Genomic DNA, 14,866 nt, shown 5'->3' on the forward strand with positions numbered 1-14,866 from the left:
CGTTAAAGTTTAAATCTTCCGGACAAATTTAGAAAAATGCCGGTCAAAGTTCTTCTTTGTTATTTATTGAACTTTAAAACAAATGAATAATGACTCTATATAATAATATAATAAAACACGGAGGACGGAGATCTCTTTTTGTCCCCCTCTTCTCCCCGCTGCAGCCCAGCAGCTGATCTCAAAGCAAACTCCCCTCTCCTGCAGGGGGGCGTGGTCAGCTGCAGCCCACAGAATCAGTCCCCTGCAAAAACAGAGCTGGAAAGAGCATATAGAGCGAAATGAGGCATGGCTAAAATGCAGGATCTGTTTGGTATTTTGAAAAGAAAACTATATTTATATACTTTATATAGGTATGGCCCTACAATATATTGTTCAAATATAGCATGATAGCTCACCTTTAAATAAATCGCCAAGTAATCGATCAACGCTCTCTGTCTAATATGTTCGCTAGCTGTTAGTGTTGTTACATAGCAACCACCTCACACTATGTTTCGTGCAGAAGGCAACGGAGGGACTATTTTATTTTGAACATCATTATTTTCTAATAAAACCTATTTAAATTAGAATCTGTATTTTCTTTCATATTGCCACACTTGGTAACCGCAAAAGCAATAGTCACGCAAGAGTGACTCTGCTTCGCGTCGGGCCGAACCACGCCCCTTAGCTGTGATATAATGAGCATATACCACGGCCTGTCGTGAGCTATTGCTTAAATATACTACGTCTTGCCCTGTGGACCAACAACCAGCTATTTCACGTTTTTTTGTGAGACTGGTTTGGCCGGTGACACCGGAGTATACAGCGCTGGAGTGAGGAGTCAGACTCAGCTCTGCAGCACTGCTTTGAAACTACGGATTGGTGAGTGTCTTCTCTACTCCCTGTTCACACACGACTGCGTGGCCACACACAGCTTACAGACGGCGTACAGAGAGGTTGAAAACCTGACATCTTGGTGCCAGGATAACAACCTCCATCTCAACGTCAGCAAAACCAAGGAGCTGATTGTGGATTACAGGAAGCAGCAGAGAGAGGGACACGCCCCCATCGCCATCAATGGGACTACGGTGGAGAGAGTCAGCAGCTTCAGGTTCCTTGGTGTCCACATCCCTGAGGACCTGACATGGACTCTTCACACTAACAACATCACCAAAAAAGCTCGACAGCGGCTCTTCTTCCTCCGCAGGCTGACTCCAGGATACTCTGCCATTTCTACAGGTGCACCATAGAGAGTATCCTGACCTTCTACAGGTGCACCATAGAGAGTATCCTGACCTACAGGTGCACCATAGAGAGCATCCTGATCTTCTACAGGTGCACCCTAGAGAGGATCCTGACCAGGGGTGAAAGTGGTTTGAATTTCTTGCAGGTACTATAATGCTGCCCCGACCTTCATTGGTTCATATTGTTCTTCTCCCGCCCCCAGCTTCATGCATCCCTGAACACAAACTTCACATTTTTAATGCCTTTATGGGGTAGAAATTAGAAACACTTGACAATATGTATAGTCAATTATTTATTTTCAATTGTGCATACAACTTGTGTCAAAATGTAACAGACCATTAGCAAGGCATGTTGAGGGAGGTAAACTACACACTTTTCCACAGAGGGCTGAAGTAGCTCTCTTCTGTGTACCGGCGAGCCATGCAGCTTGTTGAGTGGGCTGCTCTTCTTCCTTTGCCCAGCCAGGTCTTCACATAAGGCAGTGGATCCCACTGTCTGCATGGTGGTCCCACAGAGCTGATGAAGAGGAGATTTGCTGCATTTTTTGTTGTAAGTTTGCTCCTATACTCAGTTATGATGTTGTTCATTGTGCTGAACCCCCGAGCACAGTCAGCATTGCTTGGAGACAGTGTGTCCACTGCCATGAGCAACTTCTTCATTTTGTTGGGAATGTTTCTTCCTCCACTGGCCTTGTATTCTTTGAATCCAAGATGAGCCTCTTGTTGGTTCACATGTAGGACATCACACAAAGCCCTCACCTCATTATCTCCAAATCGAGGATTGTCATGGTCCCAGTTGTCAGGGTTGAGGACTGCCATTTGATTGATAAGGCTGTTATAAGCCTCTTTTCGGTTGGCTGCAACACTGGCCTGTGGTGTGTTTGCTGTGGTTGTGAAGAGTCTTTCTTTCATATTGTCTGCCACTGCTCGGATGAACTGAGCAGAGTCAATGATGGGAGACCTGCCAACTCTTAACTCCTCTCCCTTGAATTCACTTCCTCTGCCTGACTGGCATCAACTGCATGTTGTCCTGGGTAGCGATTGAAACTTTCTATGCGTTTGACATACGTCGTCATGATGTCATGGGCCTTTGGGTGTGTGGTCTTCCTGTTCTGAAGAATTTCTGACAAGTTCTTAAGTTCAGTCAGAACATCTGCCATCAGTGCAAGACTTTTCAGGAAGTTGATGGAGCACAACTTAGAAAGCAGACCTTTGAATTTGGCCCTCTCTCTGCTGTCCCTTGTATCATCCTCTGATGCCTCACGGAAATGTTGTGCCAAGGCTAGATAAGACTGCCAAACTGCAGAGACTGCCCTCCATGAAGAAGCTACCCAGCGAACACTGAACACTTTTCCAATCCTCCTGAGGGCGATGTCCAGGTTGTGAGCACATTCCCTCAGCTGCCGCATGTTTTTTGGTGACTGGCTATATAATGAATATAGGCTGTCTATGAATGCCTGGAAGTCCTTTGTTCCCCCTGTCACATCCAGTGCCTGGTCAACAGCAAGCTCCAGTCTGTGATTAAGGCAGTGCCATAGTATGATGCCTGGGAAGTCATCCTGGAGCAACTTCCCAACACCTGACTTCACTCCCAGCATGACACTGGCCCCATCACTGCAAAATCCAATGAGGATTTCTCTCAGCAACTCAACATTGAAGCCATTTTTAAGCAAGCAACCCATAATCTGTTCCTTGATATGAGCAGCAGACATACTATCCAGCTCAACCAGGTCCAATGGAAGGGCAATGGGCTCCATGTCTCCATCAACACTAGCCTTCAGGAACACAATTAGTGTTGATTTGTGCCCAACACTGGTTGACTCATCAGCCAAACACTGTGATTTTGCTCTTGGTCTCTATTATCTTTTTTAGAAGTTCCTTTTTCATCTGTGATGACACATGCTCAATTATGTCAACACAGACAGTTTTGCTATGCAAAACACGCCCTAAATCAGCAGAATTTGCATGCTGCAGGTCAATCAGACTCTCAAAGTCTGTGAAAGGCTTGTTGTTCTTGGCCACATAATAGGCTGTCATGAATACCTTGGCAGTAGACTCAAACACAGACTCCTGACTACTCGCGTTCATGTTCAGAAGAATATCTTTATTTGCTGTCTGAAGAATCTTGACTGCTTCATTATGTGCTGCAGAGTTCTTGTGCTCACGGATTTTTTTGCGCAGTGATGAATGCTGGACATCCCTTGATTGACCAGCTGGGATTATCTTTCCATCAGCCCACTGAATAGCAATATTAACACCACGGGATCCCATGACACCCAGATCCTTCACATCATGGCATGGGGTACAGCCTAGCCTTCCATTGTGAGCATACATCCATTCATTTTTCTGTTGTAACTGTTCATATTGTTCTTCTTTCCATATAGAAGGGTATGCAGTAGGGCTAGCATCACCTGTGGTGGCTTCTGAGGGACCTGCTGCCACTTCTTCTGGCTGAGTCTCCTCTTCCTCCCTCTGGGTCTCAACTGTTATAAATTAGAATAAAAATATATGACTAAATTCAGCAGACAGCCCAAAATGTACAAGTCTCTGTCTTTCTTTGAATTTTCAGAATATTGGTTACATAAATTAAAATACTAATAAAATAAAATGTATGCCACAATATGCAGATTAAAATAGAAGATATCAAAGCAAAATATGTAATGTTAAAATAGTATGCTGTGTACATGTTGTGTTCTGAGTAAGATAGCCATTGACTATATAGAGCAGGGGTGCCCAACCTTTTTTGAACCAAGACGGCGGCGATCGTTGACGGGGGGAGGTTATTAACTATAGTCATTTGACCACAATATTTGAACACAATTACAGTTTATTTTATTTTCAACTATATTCTTCTTCTTCTTCATACTACTATTATTATTATTATTATTATTATTATTATTATTATTATTATTATTATTATTATTATTATTATTGTATATGTAATATTTTTCACTCCCTTCTCTTTTTTCAAGTGAGGGTGCATAACATTCAACTGGGGGTGCAATGCACCCTAATGCACCCCCGTAGAACCGGGCCTGGAGGTGGCCAAACTACGGCCCGCAGGCCACATGCGGCCCGTTGATCTGTTTAATGCGGCCCGTCCAATATTGGTAAAAATGAGCCAGGGTTCCCGCGCTGATCTTAAAAAGCCTTAAGGTCTAAAATCCAACGATCCAATTTTTATTTATGTTATCCCCCACTGTCCACACGCCGCGCGTGCTGCGAAAAGTCCCTTCCTCCCTGGTTGTCGCAGCTGCGCGTGGACGTCGCCCCGCGAGCTGGAGAATGAGATTAAAACAACCCTCAGCCCGACAGGAATCAAGACGGAACCAAACAATAACCCCCGGCCCGGCTGTCACATTGATACATCATTGTGGCTCCTGAGCCAAAAAGTTTAGCCACCCCTGTTGTAGGACATTAACGATAAAACAGAATATTGTTGTTCTACTTTTAGACATCTCGTGATCGACTGGGGATCGACTGGTTGGGCATCTCATATAGAGATATACAGTTTGCTAGTTAGCTAACTTATTATATTCATCATGGCAAGGTTCATGTCCATTCTCTGGGCTAAATAAGCATCATCACCTGTGTCATCTGTGGGCGTTGTTTTTCTAATTTTAAGCACATTCTGAGTTTCTTCATCTCTCTCCTTTCTCTTAAACATCTGAAGAATCGTCATTTGCATTTTTGCTACCACGTAGCCTAATTTTCTAGCTGTCATTCAGTCACTCCATTCTTTTTTCTTCCCGCTGTTCTGATCAAGTGGGAAAAAGCAAATATGTGACCTGCTCTATCGAAATCAGTCGGAAGTCGCAACGGCTCATTTAAAAAATAAACGTGGATTTGCGGGTGTTTTGTTTGATTTTAAATAAACAAAGTCTTGGCTTTCAGAATATGAAACTTGTTTTGGCAAATTCAGATGATAAATACAACTTAGAAGCTTGTAATGGCATAATTACAAGCGGAGAACGGAGTAACTTGAGGTCACAGCAGGCATAACAACAGCCGGTGTTTCTCGTTAGTGTTTTCCCCGGGAAACAAACACAATACGCACAAACGCCAAAATACACAAACACACACACATGTATACACACACAAACACTCGCGAGCTTCCCCCAGACCAGTAATCCAAACCAAAATATCTTCCCTTCGTAGTATAAATTCCACGGGTGGAGCTGTCAATTCTTCCTGGTCCTCCGGACCGCCAGGAAATCTCTTACCGGTACTAAGGACCGGGTAGGTTCGGCACACTTTCAACACTGATCCTGACCTTCTACAGGTGCACCATAGAGAGGGTCCTGACCTTCTACAGGTGCTCCATAGAGAGTATCCTTACCTTCTACAGGTGCACCATAGAGAGGATCCTGACCTTCTACAGGTGCACCATCCTGACCTTCTACTTCGACTAAAACCACCAGACTCAGGGACAGCTTCATCCCACAGGCCATAAGACTATTACACACCTGAGCTTGCACTATTTGTTATTTTTTTATGTCTTGGAATTACATTGTTGAGGAACCTCTGACCAAAGGTTTTCATTCATTATAAAACTACACTGTAGTTGTGTATATGATATGACATTAAACCTCTGAATCTTGAATCACATGTTTTATTATAATTATTGATGCATTAAAGGTCTCCTATCATGCAAAATGCACTTTTTTACGTATTTTATACATACATATGTATGCCCGGTCTGTCAGGGAACTCACAAAGTGAAACAAAAACCCTTCTCTTTTCCTCCGTTCCAAAATCTCGAACGGAAGCTGACGCAGACTTGCTGCCGATATGACGTAATATCGGAAATGTGGGCTGGCTTTACGCCCACGGCCCTATCAGAAACCTTTCTATAAGAAACAATGCAGGACGTGTTTTGGACGTTATATGGTCTTTGTTTACATTAGTAAGCCTCGCTAACACTCAGAGCTAACCTGTACTGGAGAGAGTATGTGTAAAAAAGCAGGAAATAAAAAAAGGAACTCACCTTGTAGTAAACCCGCAAGAGAAAAAGCATTTGAGCTCCAGACTGTTTCAGAAATAATCCTTGATGTGGTATGGAACATGATATGATAGAGCGTTTCATCACAGCAGCTTTTAGCTGAGAATCTCTCTGTAGAATTCTGAGCAGGCATTAGCTCAATTCTTCTAACAGGGCGGAAACAGAGGGATATGAGGGATGTCCAAAATGCATGATCTGTTTGGTATTTTGAGCAAAACACATCATGGACATTTTTTTATATATTTGTTTATATCTGAGACCCATAATATATGCCTAAAAATATCATGGTAGGAGACCTTTAAAGTGCTCTCAAAGCTGGTAAAGGTGCAGCTAGTTTGAATGACTTTGTATACTGCAGGGTAACTTGTGAATTTACTCCAGGTGGAACTAAAGTCTGATTTAACACTTGATTATATTTCACATCATTCATCCACATCTGTAAAGTAACTAAAGGTATTACAGTTTTTCTCGATTGCTAACAAACTAAAATTATACATAAAGCACAATTATTTTAACTGACACTCAAAGAGCAAAACATTGGCTCAAATCTCCAAAACTCTAAACATGTTTTCAGCTTTTCACACAATTTGCAAATCAACATGGCACTTTTTGCAAACCACTGCACACGTTTCCCCACGTAAGACACAGGAATCTGACATAAGGTCACGTGTTAGCAGGTTTAAAACACTGATATTCAAAATGCCTCACACATGGAACAATGATCAAGAAACACGTTCCACCTGACCAAACAAGTTGGCTCATCAATCAGGATGTTAGCACTATAAAAAGACCACAGGTGAGTACTTTCTTACAGTAACAATGGAAGCCAACATGGAAGCAAGAGGAGGAGGAAGAGGTGGGTGAGAGTGAGAGGAGGAAGAATGAGAGGTTGAGGTACTGTAGAGCTGGAGGGAGAGGACTGGACAAAGAAGAATACTCTCATGAAATGAAATGTTATCAACCATGGTGTGATGATGAGAGAGGCTGGAAAGAGGGTTCAGCCTAATCTAAGCCGATGTACTGTTACCTCTGTAATCTGGACACTTAGACTTGAAAACAGGTTAGTTACCAGTTACTGTAATTTAATTGTTGGCATGTTGCATACTATAACTACACAAATCCTGCACATTAGACTGTGGTAGACTTACTTTTATGCAACACAGACACTGACCAACCACTATATCTTTGTTGTTTATCTGAAGGACTAAGAAACAAAGAGGTGCAGGTGGAAGGCTAAGGATGTTCAATGAGGCACAGGAAGCAGCAGTTACAAACAAGATGAAAGTGCTTTAGATCAGCAGTGTGTAGTTGGGTGGTCAAACAATCTAGTAATATGAATGAAGTGTGTTATATTTGGTGCAAAAGTTTGCATTTGGGAAGTGTGTATGTAGTTTTGAGTGCAGTTCTTCACTTAGCAGGAGAAATGAGGTGTTTTGTACTTTGGGTGTGTGGTTTTGTGAATTGTGTTTAGTGTTCTGAGAAACTGAGCCATTAAAAAACTGAGAAAAACTGTAAAGACATGTAGTGGAGTAGAATTACAAAGTGGCAAAACATTTAAATACTCAAGTAATGTACGAGTACTTCAACATTTTACGAAAGTAAAGTACTTTTACACAACATACAGATTCACATGGGTCAAGCCAATGTAGGAAAACAATGTCTGTTCACATCCCGAGGACGAGGATGGTTGCCTAGCATCTCAACCATTAGCCTAGCTCCTGTTAACATATGATGTTTTTTCTCTCACATTTAAGGGGTCTCTAGATACTTGGGACCCCTTTTAATTTTTTACAACCATGAAAAAGTTCATTTTACATAAAAATGTATTTTTTATTTCCATGTATACACCAGGCCAATCAACTGTGGAGTTTGAGTGTATGGAAGAAACAAATCTGATCCTGATCCACTCCAACAAACTCAACTACACCAAGCTGAACAACACACACACTGCTAGGCTGATCGCTTCAGGTAGGACACACACACACACACGCACACACACACACACACACACACACACACACACACACACACACACACACACACACACACACACACACACACACACACACACACACACACACACACACACACACACACACACACACACACACACACACACACACACACCCACCCACACACACACACACACACACACACACACACACACACACACACACACACACACACACACACACACACACACACACACAGTATGTAGTCTCTGAGAAGCTGAAGTCTTTGGTCATTGTTGGGGATTGCTTTCGATCGAAATAATGTTTCCAACAATCCTGAATACAAAAATACAATAATAGAAATATACAAATATACAGTATATACAAATATGTATAAAATATGTATATCCTTTACACAATCAACAGACACATTTACAAATATACACACATTAAGATAAAAACACCACAACAATCATTATATACAAAATAACAATCACTTCAATATCTTTGGGAATATACATTAGTGCAAGATTGTCCATAGCAGCGTAAAAAATGTCTGGTGCTGGAATTGAGTGTCTGAGTGTGTGGGGAGTTATAGTCCAGTGGGGGCAGGGGGGAGAGGGGAGGGAGGGGAGAGAGTTCATCCTCCTGACAGCGTGGTGGAAAAAACTGTTCTTTAGTCGGGTGGTGCTCGAGCACAGTAGTGAGAGAGAATGATTCTCCTTCTAATAGTTCTCCACTTCTGTCCTTGTCTTAGTTTATGTGTTTCTCTCTTTACAGACAGCAGGTATTTGGCCTTTGGGTTTTTTAAAGAAAGAAAGAATTGCATACTTTTATTAATCCAGTCCCAGAAATTCAGTTGTTCATGTTGTGACTTGCAATTCGTTAAATAATTCCATATGAACACAATCTTTAGGGAGGCTCAGTTGCGGACTCTTTATTCCATTCATGCTAGCATACAGTCAACTTGATTTTACCACACATTAAGCAGATTCCGGGGAAGGGGTATTTCAAAATAAAAGCCTAAGTCGAGAAGTCAATCAACATTATAGTTCAGTTTTTAGGATTTTTTGTATGGGCTCCATATTGAATGACGATAAGCATGGCCCCTATTTTCTCAGTTACTTCATCAGATGTGTTCAGAGATTACCTCCTTCTTGCTTCTGAATATGCATAAAGCAAGGCTGTGAACATTCTCTCCTTCAGATAGCCTTATCTGAAGGAGGCTTCTGGAGCCTACTTCTCTGCAAACAACCTACCTGGTTATGTCTTTCCGATGGACGGTTTGATTACCGGCTCTCTTCAGGTAAAAGGAGCCATTTAGGGTCAGAAGCTCCGAGTTGGTTGGGCTGCAACAAGTCCTCCAACTCATATGACCAAATAGGTCGATTGTTCAAGCGCTCATTATGACCAAGTAGGTCGATTGTTGAAACGCTTATTACCAGTGGCGATTCTAGAGTCTGTGGGGGCCCTAGGCAAAAATTCACTGAGGGCCCCTCGAGCCAGCTTTCATCACCTCAGTGGCGCCCCAACACACTCTCCCCCCACCTTTCTACATTGTTATTAGTTAAAATCATTCAAAGTGACCTTTACAGTTCTTCTCGATTGCTAACACACTAAAATGCTACATAAAGCACAATTATTTTAACTGACACTCAAAGAGCAAAATATCAGCTCAAATCTCCAAAACTCTAAACACGTTTTCAGCTTTTCACACAATTTGCAAATCAACATGGCACTTTTTACAAACCACTGCACACGTTTCTCCACGTAAGACACAGGCATCTGACATAAATTCACGTGTTAGCACATACATAACACTGATATTCAAAATGCCTCACACATGGACCAATGATCAAGAAACACGTTCCACCTGACCAAACACCTAATTGTTGGCTCATCACTCAGGATGTTAGCACAATAAAAAGACCACAGGTGAGTACTTTCTGTCAGCAACAATGGAAGCCAACATGGAAGCATGAGCAGAGGAAGAGGAAGAGCTGAGCTGAGAGTGAGAGGAGGAGGAAGAGCACTCTCTAATGAAATGAAATGTTGTCAACCATGGTTTGACAATGAGAGAGGCTGGACAAAGGGTTCAGCCTAATCTAAGCCGATTCACTGTCGCCTCTGTAATCCGGACACTTAGACTTTAAAACAGGTTAGTTACCAGTTACTGGAGACTTACTGTTATGCAAAACAGACACTGACCAACCACTATATCTTTGTTGTTTATCTGAAGGACTGCGAAACAAAGAGGTGCAGGTGGAAGGCTAAGAATTTTCAATGAGGCACAGGAAGCAGCAGTTACAAACTGGGTTTTTGCAAACAATGTATCACACTTAGAGAGATCCGAAGCAGAGTAACTATGTGCTGAGATGCATGTTGCACAATGTTATTTTTGAATAAAATGTGATTTTTTTCAACAACTAATTTGTATTTCTTCATTTACTGTATTTCTGTAAATTCAAGCAATCTTTCTCTGCAAAAACCTCTATGTACAGAGCATAGCCCATAATAGATGAAAGTGCTTTAGATTATACTCAGCAGTGTGTAGTTGGGTGGTCCAACAATCCAGTATTATGAATGAAGTGTGTTATATTTGGTGCAAAAGTTTGCATTTGGTAAGTGTTTATGTAGTTTTGAGTGCAGTTCTTCATTTAGCAGGAGAAATGAGGTCTTTTGCACTTTGGGTGTGGGGTTTTGTGAATTGTGTTTAGTGTTCTGAGAAACTGAGCAATTAAAAAAAAATGTGTGTTAGCAATCGAGAAAAACTGTAACATAAATAAAACCTCATATAATCATTAGATGATAATTCATCAACCTTTTTATTTGAGTAAATCATTCAAACACATAAACAAAGGCCAAATATATTTAAAAAAAACACACAAACGAGAAAGTTACTATAATATTGAATCCAATCAAGTCCCATCCAATTAACAAAAAAATCCAACACTCTGTCCTGAAGACAGAACCCAGAATAACCACTAACCAGGATGACAGTCTGTAACACAGTCAGGAGACCTTTACAAACTGCCCCGCCCCCTCACAGACGGGAGAGAGAGATCTCTCGTCTGGATTGGAAAGATCGAAAATAAGATCAAAAATACATCATAGACGCATTTTGTAATCTTGTTGCATATTACATGTTACTTGTTAGACACTTTTATCCAAAGTGACTTACATACTCAATACTGTGGGCAATCCCCACAGGAGCAATTTGGGGTGAATTGTCTTGCCCAGGGACACAACGACATGCTGACTGCAGTGGGGTTCGAACCTGTGCTCCCTGGATCCTAACACCAATGCTCTATCCACTGCGCCACACGCCTCCTATTAGAAATGGAGTTGGACAAACTAAAACTGCAATATAATGTTTATGTAGCAACAATACATAGGCCTATGACAAATATTTTTTAAATGTCTCCAGTACCATTACAAAGTCCGATAACGTCGGAGCTTAATGGAACCACTGTCTTTAATAATTCCGGCCTGGGGCCCGTTTAATACCGGGGCTCGGTACCCATCCCTACATGGGGAGAGGCGCAGCATATTGCTAAGGACTAAATACGATGGAGAGTTCTCATCTCAGCCTTATTACCCATAGGGGATGATGAGGAGTAAAGTAAGTAAATAAAGAGGCCGGGGCTCCAGGGTCTGGTTCTGCTGTGCGTTTTCCATTGTCATTGTACATCCAACCCGGTATCACGGCAAGACGTGAACATGTGACGATTTACCATACTGGGAGACGTTTCAGAGTGGCCATTTATTGTGGCCAGCCTAAGGTACACCTGTGCAATAATCATGCTGTCTAATCAGCATCTTGATATGCCACACCTGTGAGGTGGGATGGATTATCTCGGCAAAGGAGAAGTGCTCACTATCACAGATTTTTTCAGATTTGTGAACAATATTTGAGAGAAATGGTTATTTTGTGTATATAGAAAATGTTTTAGGTCTTTGAGTTCATCTCATGAAAAATGGCAGCAAAAACAAAAGTGTTGCATTTATATTTTTGTTTAGTGTATGTACTGAGTGTGTGTAGTTTGCGGGTTGAGTGATGTACACAACCCTGTATCACGGCAAGACGTGAACATGTGACGATTTACCATGCTGGGAGACGTGAAGATGTCACGATTTCGTCCCTTCAAACGTGACAGTTACACGGTATTGTTAACCCATGTTAACCAGTGGAGAAATAACCGGAAATGCCAAGCAAATGCTACCCTGACGTAATGATTTATTTTTTAATAATCACACTCGATTATGCCGATTTTCTTGTTTCCCCAGCTGGCCGACACCTCTTTTAGCAGAAACAAAGGCTACAATAATGTATTAAATCGATGTTAATCCATGCTTGTGGATCATAGGTGTGGATGTGGAATTAACGGACGTGACGTTGTGCGATTGAGTTGCCAGGCAACAGCTTCGGTTCATGTTAATTTACAAACTCTTCAACTACAACCGTAGTTATATTTAAAAACATGTTAGAAGGCCTCACAAAATACTTTAATGCTAATTCAAATGTAAATGTGAAGGAATGTGTGTATAACAAAATACATCGGTGATAAACTAAACCGGAAACTGACGTAGGCAAGATCATCAGCTCGATGATTGGATGGTTTAGCCGTAATGCATGCTGGGATTTGGTGTTTATGTGATGTAGAGCCCTGCTGAGAAGACTTCTAGACAAACAGGAAGAACTGCCGCCAAAACTGAAAACGTGACGTGGATCATAAATATATCAGCAATGAAACAACATCTTACATTTCGTTTCACACAATACGTCTCCTGGCGATATCAACACTAATTCGGCTGACTTTTATATTTGATCCAATTTGTAGATAGGCTGTATTTACACCATGCAGAGCTGATAGAAAGGGACACCTGGTGGTTGAAGAACGTTATTGAATTTTATTATTTTATTATTAGATAATAATAGGATCCCTATAAAGTGTATTCATTACTCGTTATTCTCTAGTAATAGTTAATTAAAGACTGTATATAATGACTGAAAGAAAAAAAGGGGGATCAGAGGGTGTGTGCCAATTACAGAGGCATCCCACTACTCAGCCTCCCCGGGAAAGTTGACTCTAAGGTACTCGAAAGGAGGGTCAGGCTGATTGTCAAACCTCAGATTGAGGAGCAACAATGCGGATTCCGTCTTGGTCGTGGAACGACGGATCAGCTTTTTACTCTCGCAAGGATCCTGGAGGGGGCCTGGGAGTACGCTTATCCAGTCTACATGTGTTTTGTAGACTTGGAGAAGGCGTATGACCGGGTTCCCAGGGAGTCACTGTGGGAGGTGCTGCGGGAGTATGGGGTGAGGGGGTCTCTACTCAGGGCCATCCAATCTCTGTACTCCCAAAGCGAGAGCTGTGTCCGGGTCCTCTGCAGTAAGTCGGACCCATTTCAGGTGAGGGTTGGCCTCCGCCAAGGCTGCGCTTTGTCACCAATCCTGTTTGTAATAAACATGGATCGGATTTCGAGGTGTAGTCGTATGGGAGGGGGTCTGCAGTTCGGTGGACTAAGGATTGCACCACTGCTTTTTGCAAATGATGTGGTTCTGATGGCTTCATCGGTCTGCGACATTCAGCACTCACTGGATCGGTTCTCAACCGAGTGTGAAGCGGCTGGGATGAGGATCAGCACCTCCAAATCTGAGGCCATGGTTCTCAGCAGAAAACCGATGGACTGTCCACTCCAAGTAGGTAATGAGTCCTCACCCCAAGGAGTTCAAGTATCTCGGGGTCTTGTTCTCGAGTGAGGGAACAATGGAGCGTGAGATGGGTCGGAGAATCGGAGCAGCGGGAGCGGTACTGCAGTCGCTTTACTGCACCGTTGTGACGAAAAGGGAGCTGAGCCAGAAGACAAAGCTCTCTGTCTACCGCGCTGTTTTCGTTCCTAACCTCACCTATGATCATGAAGGATGGGTCATGACCGAAAGAACGAGATCGCGGGTACAAGCGGCCGAGATGGGTTTTCTCTGCAGGGTGGCTGGTGTCTCCCTTAGGGATAAGGTGAGAAGTTCGGTCATCCGGGAGGGACTCAGAGTTGAACCGCTCCTCCTTCGCGTCGAAAGGAGCCAGTTGAGGTAGTTTGGGCACCTAGTTAGGATGCCACCTGGGAAGAGATCAAGGGGTAGACCTAGGACCAGGTGGAGGGATTACATCTCTTCGCTGGCCTGGGAGCGCCTTGGGATCCCCCAGTTTAGAGCTGGTTGATGTGGCCAGGGAAAAGAAAGTTTGGGGCTCTCTGCTGGAACTGCTACCTCCGCGACCCGACCACGGATAAGCGGGAGAAGATGGATGGATGGATAATGACTAGTTTGCACACCCCTTTCAAGATTTCAAGATTTTCTAAGCTAAGGTTTATTGACATATCATATTATACACAACTACTGTGTGGTTACAGTATGCAATGAATGAAAAACTTGTGTCGCAGGTTCCTCAACAGTGCATTACAAGACATCTATCAATATGTGTATATACCTCCACCGGCGAGACACGGCAGGCAAAAACATTGTTTTTCATGCACTGGTACATTTTGAGATTTTGTGCTATTTTGATTCCATAACATGTTTTCTTTCAGGCTTTTGGAAGGAAAACGTACAAAATACAAATGTAAGTGTTTATTTTACTATAGTTTGTCTATTTGCGTCTGTAGATATCTCCTAAATTCACCAAAAGTTCGTA

The 14,866-nt window shown here is 42.4% G+C and overlaps 1 protein-coding gene across 4 annotated transcripts in view; it reads left to right on the forward strand.

Annotated features, from left to right (window-relative positions):
- LOC307041411 (aminopeptidase N-like) overlaps positions 1 to 14,866 on the forward strand; it is a 388,536-nt gene that overhangs the window by 11,459 nt on the left and 362,211 nt on the right. For 2 of the 4 annotated variants that reach the window (XR_013808750.1, XM_079684804.1), the window contains exon 3: positions 8,074 to 8,190. The exons of 1 other annotated variant lie outside the window; for it this stretch is intronic. Coding sequence is in view for 1 of the 3 variants with exons in the window: in XM_079684804.1 (XP_079540930.1) it covers positions 8,074 to 8,190 (117 nt within the window). In the remaining 2 variants the exon portion in view is untranslated. Of the gene's footprint in view, positions 1 to 8,073; positions 8,191 to 9,081; positions 9,481 to 14,866 lie in introns of those variants that run through there. One more of the 4 variants, XM_079684806.1, reaches the window with a different exon arrangement.

Source organism: Notothenia rossii, assembly GCF_949606895.1.
Source record: "Notothenia rossii genome assembly, chromosome: 5".
Classification (NCBI taxonomy): Eukaryota; Metazoa; Chordata; class Actinopteri; order Perciformes; family Nototheniidae; genus Notothenia; species Notothenia rossii.